The 10477-nt window shown below is 45.7% G+C and overlaps 1 protein-coding gene across 4 annotated transcripts in view; it reads right to left on the bottom strand.

The window, feature by feature from the left end:
• Positions 1–943: 943 nt before the first annotated feature.
• The window catches only part of CADM1 (cell adhesion molecule 1), a 331496-nt gene continuing 321962 nt past the window's right edge, over positions 944–10477 (bottom strand). For all 4 annotated transcript variants that reach the window (XM_081239668.1, XM_081239669.1, XM_081239670.1 and 1 more), the window contains 2 exons: positions 5936–6067; positions 944–3972 (listed from right to left, as the gene is read on the bottom strand). In XM_081239668.1, the coding sequence (XP_081095794.1) occupies positions 3854–3972; positions 5936–6067 (251 nt within the window). In that variant the 3' untranslated portion in view covers positions 944–3853. The remainder of the gene's footprint in view (positions 3973–5935; positions 6068–10477) is intronic.

Here is a 10477-nt window from a genome sequence, read left to right as displayed (position 1 = left end):
TGGGTGTAACCGATGCCCCGGTTGGTCTCCAGAGACGATCTTACACTTCCCTGTGTTTCTCACGATGCTGAACATACAGCAGGCGCCCAGTAACTGCATGTCCAATTAGTAGATTTTTACAGAGACAGGCGAGAGACCAGGCCAGGATGGAAGGGCTGAAATGAAGTACGCAGCCTTTGGTTTTTCTGGAGCTTACCTTTTCTCCCACTGCTGCACCTTCCCCACCACCTGCCCGAGAGAGAAAAGGGGAACTCAGCCACAGCTGGGTGAATGGTGGGAAAGGGCCATTCGGGGCGGCTCACGTGTGATCTGAGCATTTGAAAGATCAGTCACCATGAAGTGCAGTCATTGCTCGCCTCGGCCTGCAAGGCAAGGGGGATGGTGACAGACTGAATCCTGCTGTACACCTGGCCCGGAAGGCCCAGCAGCCTAAACAGTAAATGAGAACAATCTTCCGTTGGCAGCCAGGCTCGTCCTCTGCAGATCACGTCTTTTTGTTAAAGGAGAGAGAACTTGAAATGAAGAAGGATGAATTGTGAAGACACGAAATCCCAAAGGAAGAGACAAGTGGAGCAGCCAACACAGGGGAGTGGGTGTGGGGTGCTGGGTGGAAACAGGGGAGTGAGGGCGGGAGACGCATCCACGGGAGGGGCCGTCCCGGGCTGGCCCGCACTGCAGCCTGCGCACCTGCACAGATGGCTGAGTCCGCGATGCCAGAGCACCTGGCCCACCTGTCCGCTGAGAGGGGAGGAGAAATCAAGGACAGGAAGGATGAGCAGAGGAGGAGAGAAGGCAGTCCCGAGAAGCCCAGCCGGCAGCACCTCCTAGCATCTACTGCCCGTGCTCCTGGCCCTGCGCGAGGTGCTAAGGAGGAAGCCGGACCAGGGGCCCATCTTCTCCTAGGCCGAGACGTCCATAAGAAGTCCATAATGAGAAAAAAGGATCACTTTGTAACATTAATTTTTTTATTAAGAAGACAGATATTTTATAGTACTTCTTTTTTTTTCTTTTTTTTTGTAAAAATGGTATACATGAACCAATACAAAATGGGAATGGAACATATGGATATGGAGTTTCATACACCGTAACATCGTTCATGTACACCTCAAAAACAGAACTGCCTAAAGGGAAAAGTCAGACGTTGGTGTGACTAAAGAACAAGCTTATTTGGCATCAATTATACATCCTTCATTATTTTATATTCCTTTAAAAAACACAAAAAACAAGTTTGTTCTTTCTTCACTCTAAAAAAAGTGATCAACCTGTACAAAGTAATACTCAACAATACATTTCAAACAGTGCACTGTATACTTAAGAAAAAAATACATAAACCAATATACAACTAAAATCCATAATTTCCTGTTTTTGCTTTGTTTTATTATTATTATTATCTTTTTCCAATGCATGGGGCCTACACTTTGCAATCTACCTGAGACGGAAAACACCAATCAAAACACATGAACCTGAGACATGTCAACATTGTAAGCCATAGAGTCACATCAGGAGCACTGCACTACTGTACACTTTTCAAAACGGAAAGATGGGAGGTCCCCAAAATGAGATGCCAATTCAGTGAGCAATGGTAGGGTTTTGTGGTTTTTTTTCGTTTTTTTTTTTTTCTTTTCCTAAAAAGAACAACTGAAAAAAACCTTTCAACGACATGCTAAATGGTTCTCACCCTTCGATACGATTATACTATGGTCGGAATGGGTGCTAAGGGCTCGGAATAGAGCTGCACATTATAAAATTCACTGAAAAAGGGATGTTTGTTGTGGCTTTTTGTCTTGGTTAAGTGCCTAGGGATAGGAGAGGGAAAAACAAAATGCTGCTCAATATGGATTTTCTTTTACATACCAGTCCGTTCCCAAAAGGCCCCCATATTGCAATGGTTCTATCAAAGGTTAAAATAAAGACAAGAAAAATAAACACGCTTTCAAACAACAAAGAGTTGACACTTTTTTCCCCTTAAATAAATCAGCGTAAGTTTTCCACATAATGTAACAATAGTAAAAATGCATCTTGCAAAATCCAAAATTACTCACTGAAAATGTTATATAATATATATTTATATATATATAGATCTATCTGTTTTTTGATGCCATCTTTCCATAGGGACTGTATTCTGGAGTCTGGAGCCTTACCAAAACATATGGTAAGAGTTTAGTTTTCGTCCTTCAGGACTACTTCTAGATTTCCTAGACATTTCAGTGAAAATCCCCACATTTCTTTAAAAAAATGTAAATGGTAACTTGACTCCTCTACCTTTTTCCAAGGCTCCCCATCTAAGATATGTTCAAGGTAACTTATTTTAGTAGCTATGCGCTATGGCTGCCATCATGCGAGGATCAGTAATTTTTTGGCAGATGGTTCTTAAGGCTGAGGAAAGAGGCCAAGGCTAGTGTATGAAAGGTAAAAAGATAAAAACACTCACATTTGAGTTTTGATTAAGTAACTGAAAAATCCCTACATGCTGTTTTTCCACCTCTGATCTGACCTTTCGAGAACTGAGATGGACAGCAGACCAGTTTGAGAACAATACTGGCCCTTCTTTTGTACCTCCTGCCTTTGTCAAGCCAAATCTGAAGGAATGAAAGTTTCACACGGATTCGAGTTGGAAATCCCAGCATGACAAATATCTGTAATATACAGTACATGCAGGCCACATCCTACTGCCTTCCTAACTAAGCACAAAGGAAAAAACAAAACAAAACAAAAACAAAACAAAAAAAACCCCTGTCCCATTCAGTCATTCATACACGACACGGACTTGCTTTTTCCTACAAATTAGTGAGAAGTAAGGCCGATTGGGAAAGGTGGGTGGAATCATTTGGAACAGAAATAACCAGAGCAGAACTATCTTTCCCCCCTCCCTACTTCCCCTTCTGTGGCAACTCAAATTTGTCCACTTATATAAAAGGAACAGACCTCACCTGTCAGGTCTGTTTAGGGCACTGAAAAAGGAGGAGTCCTTTCCGCCCCAAACTTTTCTGGACAGCGTGGGGTATCTATACTGAGCCGTCTACAGATACAGAATTAAAGACAGATTCAATCTCATTGTGACACACCTCACTTGCAGATAACCCTGTACAGTAATGTAGTTCCACAGCAAACAGAACAGTTTCTGAATCACAGTCTAAGTTTTCTAGTCTTCACTGCTCTAAGTATTTGAAACATGGGCAGCAGCAAAGAGTTCTCATTGTTTGTTCACCCAAATCTTTACGACAACAGAGAAGAAATGCATTATGGATACACTAAATTCTGAACTATGAAATCTAAACTGTGCTGGTTCTCCTTTTATGAAACTGAATTTTGAACAGAAAGCAGTTACTTCAAAAAATAAACAAAGGAAAGGAAAAACAATAAGAAAATAAGGCGGGGGGGGGGGCGGCGAGGGGGGAAGATTCTAAGGAATCCCAGCAGGCAAATTCCAAAATGGGAGATTTTGGAAAAAAAAAAAATCCAAAGTTTTTTGGGAAAAATAAATGCGCACAAAGGAGGGAGGAGAAGAAAAAAAAAAAGGAACACAACCAACAAACGAAAAACAAGGCACAGAATTTTCTGCCATCTATCCAAACTAAATCCAAGTGTCCAAGTTCGACTTGGTAGGAAGAAATAAAAATTGAAAAAATAAACAAACAAAAAAAGAGGTGTCAAACAGCAGAGTGTACTTTTCAAAGAACATTTCTTTCTTTCTTCTTTTTTTTTTTTACACAGCAAATCCCAAGCCTTCCCAGTCTCACACCTTTTCACCCATTCGTAAAAACACACGAATTTCTCGCAAGTTCCAATATCACTGTCTCTTTATCGTCTAAATAGGGCCAGTTGGACACCTCATTGAAACAAAAAGGCTGATCTAGATGAAGTACTCTTTCTTTTCTTCGGAGTTGTTCTGTCCTCCTTCTGCATTGATTATAGCTGTGTCTGCGTCTGCTGCGTCATCGGCTCCTTTGGCTTCATGAGTGAAGTATGTACCTGAAAGATGAAGGGGTAAAGCACCGTGACTGTCTGATGGCCTCTGTGTAAAGTGGTACAGAGATGGCAACCTGCTTTATGGCCATCATCAGCCGAAGTGGTGTGCAGGCAGCAGAGGGGAAAAAACAATTGGAAGAAGAGAGCGAGGTGGGTGAGACAAATGGGGGATCCGGGGGTTCCAAAGGCACAACTCCAACTGAACCGCTGCGATATAATTCAGCAAATGAGACATTAGAGCCGTGATTATGACCAGAGGATGTCAGCAGAAGAAGACGTGAGTGGGAGCTAAAAATGCAGAAAGCTGGAGAGCTGCTGACAGTAAACGCCCAGGACCAATGGCCAGATATGTGCACGTACATGGTTGAAGACCAAAGCAAGGAAGAGCAATTAGCCAATAAATGAATTAGGGCCCTGCTGATGTTCTAGTGTCATCCCAAATCATTTATCTGAACCCTCGTCTCCTGTCTTCAGGAAGCACTGTTGCCTGTCCGTAAGTGAGAATGTGCTTCAACTTGCACAAGTAGGTTTGGTTTTCTTCTGCCTTCCATCAGAGAGCAGGGTTCCAGATCAAGAAGTAATTTGATATTGTAACAGCTGGAATCAAGGCCTGGGATCTGCCTTAAGGAACAAGTGATTCTCGCTCCTGATGTCACTCTAGCCCGGACCCAGATTCATGGATTTGCTAATTGGCATAGCCACTTTATAATGACAATAGACAGAACGTTACGGAGTTGGTGACACTCTTTATCAGCAAGTCCCAACGGTTTACACGGAGAAAGACAAGGGTTGTGCCTCAGTATGAAATACAGGTAGAGCTTCCACTGCCCATCATAATCAAATCACCCTCCTCCCATTAGGTATTGTATTCTCCAAGATTCTTAAGTAAGAAAGGCTGATCTATTTGTTGTATTTTCAAGTTTTCAAAGTGACAAGTCTGAGAAGGCAGGTGGTCAGATGGTTCCCCCATGTCCCTTTCCGCTATAGAGTATGCCCTCTTCCCTGGGTCCCCTCAGCTGCTGTGCAGACTTTGGCCCTGCTCTCTGGCCAAACAGACAGCCTCCTGGGCGTGGGCAGAGGGTATACAGAGTGCTGGGCATGAGCAGCACTCATTGAAGGACCCCCCAGCACTGAGGGCCCCAAGCCGTGTTCCGCTCGAGACGGGCACTTTGGATTCTAAAGGTGATTGTCAAACACCTTGGACCTCCATTGCTGTGCTCAGGGGACCCTCCCCAAACCCGAGTTCTACAATCAAGCACACTGCCAGTGCCTGGAGTTTATACTGCACAGCGCTTGAGAGAAATACCCGAGAAAGACAAGGGCCAACAAACAAAAGGAAGGATAAATTATGGAGAGGAGAGAAGAGGCTCAGAGCAGCATGGGGCAGAGAGGAGGAGCCTTCCCAAAGATGATTGCCCATCCAGACGGCACAGCTGATAAGTGTCATGATTAATGGCAATTTAAATCAATTGCACTCATAATTTTAAAAATACATATTTATGTGGCTTTTAAGGCACATCAAACCAAGAAAGTATTCTAGCTGCTGTGACCAGCTTACCCAGAGTTGGGGGTCGGGGAGCAGGGCTAGTCTACCTGCATCCCGCAAAGCAGAAGGTTATGCAGCTGCTTTTTCCCTGTTTATCATTTTGGGGTTTGATAAACCACACCTCACGCACCAGCCCCTTATAATTTTTACTCTATCCCCAATAATGAACTGTAGAATAACACACCTATAAAGCTTTTCATTTAGAGAAAAATCCAAATCAAGGAGTGCTACTCATCAACTCTCAGAGTCCTAATCAGCCGCTGCTAAGATTTCTATTTTTTTCTCTCCCAGTTTCAGGAATCAAAGAGGCTGTGTGGCCATAGAAACCAAACTGCCTATCAAGGACAACCTTGCAAAGTCCCCCAAAGGCAGGCGCCGTGGTGATACGAGGCCTCCTGGCTGCCCAAGCGCCTGGCTTACCTTTATGTCTGGCAAAATAGCGCCCCAGGATGATGAGCAAACACAGCATGGCAAACACCACCACAGCCACGACGCCGCCAATCACGGCGTGATCCACTGCCCTGATGGCACCTTCTTCACCTGCTCGAGAATCTGTTGAAATCAGAAGAGGAATAGGGATGTAGAGGGTATTACGAGACACCAGTAGCCCTGGCGACACTGCCTCCAGGGTCAGAGGTCACCTTCTTTCTTAATGGAAGAGTCAGAGAGAACAGTCAAGATGGATCAAGTTCCACCGAGGGGACCTGCTCGGTGCTGCACTGATCTGTTCTCCTCTCAAGGCATTTCATTCTAAGCGGCCTCGGATGCTAACGCATGTAAACAAGCTTAGGGAGCAGGGAGAGAAGAAATAGAGTCTGTCCAGTCCTGACCTGGTCTCGGCATTCCCTCTCTCTGTATCCAGCTGCAATTCCTATTCAGGAGGCCGACCTAACTATTTAAGGGCGCTCAGAATGGCACCTTCAGGCCGTAACGGGAGCTGTGGAGGGGTGGCTGGAGCATCTTTCTAGAGATGCCCAGGGACTTATTCCCTGCCAGGCATTTGCATGGGAAAAGTAAGGAGCTCAAAAGCCCCAGCTGCCTAGAGATAAAACAAGGATTCGGGGACTAGAGGCAAGTGACATACCTGCTACATTTGGGATGTATGAGGGAGTAAGCCTCAGTCTAAAAACCTAAAAACCTATTTCAAAAAAGACAGCAAGGAATAATTGTCCATTGCCACAGATGGTTTTTCTTTTATTTATTTAACACTTCACGATGCAATTAATTTTCCTTTATAAGCATCACTCCCTCGGATGTCTTCTTTCGACTGGGGAACGACATGTTTGGCTGGGGAACAACTCCAAAGTGAACCCCGAATGAGCTATGGCCATGCAGAATGGATGTATGGCAGTGTAAACAATTTTAATTTAGGAATGTGTCTACATCACCCCTTGCTGAAATCCTAATGGCACCCGAGATTTATAATGTAGTAAAAAACAATTATTCTCCTGTTGATTAATACATTAACATTTTGGAGTGGAAGCTAAACCATTGTCTTTTTTTTTTTTTATTGAGTCAAGTATGACACCTCCATTAAAATGATTTACTAGCTGCACCTTACAATTTAAGCACAGCAGCAACAGAAACGGTAAAAAACTTTTAACTTTACATGATTTGTGAAGTCATATGTGAAGGATTTACCATTTAAATCTTTCAGTACAAGAAGCACATGGCCTATAAATCTGTCCCCGTAGCAGTTGCTGGACGCCTAAGAGAAATGCATTTCACCAGGAAGACGGAGAGTGCAAATTCGAGTCAATTTTTAAGAAAGATTTATCTCTGTCTCTCTCCAAAGAACAGAGCAAAATCTCTGAAGCCTCCACCTCTAATAATATTTGAAGTTTATCGATCAAGTGTACAGATCCGTGACAGCTAAAGGTAATGGTGCTCTTTTGAGCCGAAACCTGATACAACGCTCTCAGCAGGAGGGAATGATTTACACTTTCTATCGATATTTCCAATTCTGCTCTGAGATTAAGTACTGAAGGATGTGGGGAAATAACTCGTGACTGAGGGTTCCATGAAAAGTGCTTTAATTAAGAGTTTAAATTAAAAAATGAAGTATTTGAAGTATTTCATTAAGTTACCTTTGAAAGGACAACCAAAAAAAAAAAAAATCCCAAATCCAAACCCAAACAGAAGTGCCAAATCAGAGGCAGCAGCGGGTCGCCCAGGACAACAGGGTGAAGGGAGTTTAATTGGAGAATGGAGATGGGTTGGAGGCGGAGTGCACTGCAGCCAATTAGCCCGCTCCGTGATGTGTGGGCCCCTCCAGCCACATGTCTAACAAGCTCCACTTGAAATGTGGCAGAGTGGAATCTCCCTCCGCAGCCCAACGTGCTGCCTACTGCAGAGGCAACAGCCTCTGTGTCTTGAAAGTCATTTCAACGAGGCAGAACTCAGCTACGGAAACTTATTTCTTTTTTCTTTTAAGACAACAGAGCTTGTTGAAGGGGCGCGTGCCCTGGAGGGTGCCCCTGAACATGGGGTATCTGCTGGAGGATGGTGCTTTACACGCTGGAGACTCACCCCAACTGCACACGTTCAAAATTGCTCACGGGGAGACCAGAGTCATGGAAAAGCCAGAAAGTTATGCTTTCCTTAGGGAGCTGTCAAAATAGGGGATCTTGTGGGAATGAGAATTAACTCATCTCCAGTGGCCATGAGCTTCAGACCTATTGAGAGATAAGGCTCTTTCAACTAAGGCTCTCTCAGCTAACTCCCTGTGTCTTAGACTTGGGTGAGAAAAGCAAAGTGATGCCAGCTACTGAGCAGCAGGGAAAGTCAGGTACAAGAGGCGAGAGGTGAAGAAAGGTCCCGTCCCAGGTAGACGGAGGGGAGGGAAGCTGCCCCAGCACAGGCTTAACCCACCGGGGGAAGCACTCCCCTGTCCTCTGTTACAGGACTGACTTCTCCATGCCTAGGCACAGGAACATTCTAGAAGCCTAGGAAAAGAGAGCCAGAGAGAGAAAAGGGGGGAGGGAGGGAGAGAGGGAGGAGAGATGAGGAAGGAGGGGGAAGCTCTGTGATAAAGAAGAACCAACCAACCAACCTCACAGGATACATATCTGTGGGATTAATTTTTCCAGCCCAAACCATTCTTTTGACCTTTGCTCCCCATGAACTCAGAGCTGAAGAGGCTCAGTGCGGCTCTTTTCTCCCTGCCCTGTGCCCACATTAAATACCTGGGTTCTAGTTATCTTCCCTATGCTCAAGGACATACATATTTTACGGATGCTTATTTATAGGGGTAATCTCTCCAGCTATCTTCTGATACTCACTTTGATCAGAAAGTTTACTACCACCAGTTAATCCCCGAGACATCTTTCCTGCCTTCAGTTACTGCAGACGGACCCAGAAGGTAAGTGATGCTGAATTTACAGGGCACAGTGTGGGTTGCAGCTCTGCCCCGCCTCTTCCCACCCCTGGCCCGCCCCGGGGTTTACTTCAGCGGGCACTGATGCAGTCCTGGCCATCCTCCAGCACCTGGCATGGCCTGGCATCCGCTATGAAGACTGGCACTGTTTCCAGACTCGTCTCACTCCTTTTTGTGTGTCCACGTGTGGGTTGGGTGGGGAGTTTTTACAGTGCCGTTGATTGGTCCAAGGTGGTGAGGGGCACAGTTGAAGGCTGATTACCTACCCCTAGATGCTGTGGACTGGTGCCTCGCTCACTGCACGAAGCAGTAACGCAAGATTCTACACAGCGAGGCACCGGGCTAAAGGAGTAGGATGCAAACTGGAACCCAGGGTAGCATGAGCCACCAACAGGAGCACAGCTCTGACAAAGTCCATCGGCCGTGTGGCCTTTCCTGTCCTGCTCACAGAGCAAAAGCTCTGGCCAGTTCCGTGAGCGATTACCTCGAAGACAAAACCCTGGGAAAGTCTATGCCTTTCACCATCATCCACAGATCCTGCTCCTCTTGGGGTGCAGACCCTTTCCCTCAGGTCCCATGAACTTGACGGGGGATATCCTCTCCAGATTTCGGGCTGCTTTTCTGAATCAGGCAGAGAAGGAAACCTACAGATTCTACAGCTGTCCTCAGCTTCTACACTGAAAAATAAACACTAGCAACATGCCCGATCCTCAGGCAAGCGGACAGCTCTTTGGTTTAGAGGGAGTGTTTTCCTGTCTCTAAGAGACACGATTGCACCCCTCAGTAACGGGTGTAACAGTGTTTGTCCTGCTGGGACTTAGCTTTTCCCCATCATCGCAAAGAGGAAAGCCACGTTTTGGCTTGGTGTACATTTGTGGCACACAGGTTATTCCAGCCTTGAAGAACCAAGCAAGTTTGGGTGACACATTCCGACTGGAGTGTGGAATGCTATCCCAGATCACTTCACATGGGACTTCAAGTAACTGAGGCATTGTCCTCCCATGAGCCTGACTTTCAGGGGCACTTTGTAGATGCTGGGAAGTGTCAGCTCGGAGTTGGGGCACAATCCTTCCTGCCTGCACTGTCCCGTGCTGCAGCCCTATCTACGGCTCTAAGCGTAACACGAGACTCCTTAAGGACAGCTCAGTCATGAACTGTTTAGTATTCGTGAGTTAGCTCTTCTTTGGGCAAAAAGCTGGAACAACTTGGCTCCAGGTGAGGGTTTACGGGCTGCTTGCAGAATGCTAAGTTGGCTACCACTGCTTGGGTCACAGCTTCAACCACATGGGGTTCCCATTAGCATCTTAGAAACTGCCAGGACAAAAAAAATTCAAAGACTCTCCCAAGAGTGATGCCTCAATCTGCTCAGTTTTCTTTACTTTGGGCCAGGGGGCCTGGCTTGATCCTTTCCTCGTGGGCCATATGCAAGCGGGAGCTCTAAAGACACTCGTTCCTTAGGGCCTGACAAGAAAAGTGACTGCTAGTGGAACTTCAGCCTCCTTCCCCTCCCTGCAGGGGCTTCCTTTTCTCTACTTGTTCTTACTCCTCAAATGACTGAGTGCAGGGGCTCTGCAGTCACGCTGCCT

This window comes from Mesoplodon bidens, assembly GCF_964165515.1.
Source record: "Mesoplodon bidens genome assembly, chromosome: 7".
Lineage (NCBI taxonomy): Eukaryota > Metazoa > Chordata > Mammalia > Artiodactyla > Ziphiidae > Mesoplodon > Mesoplodon bidens.
This window is presented reverse-complemented; position numbering and strand designations above follow the sequence as displayed.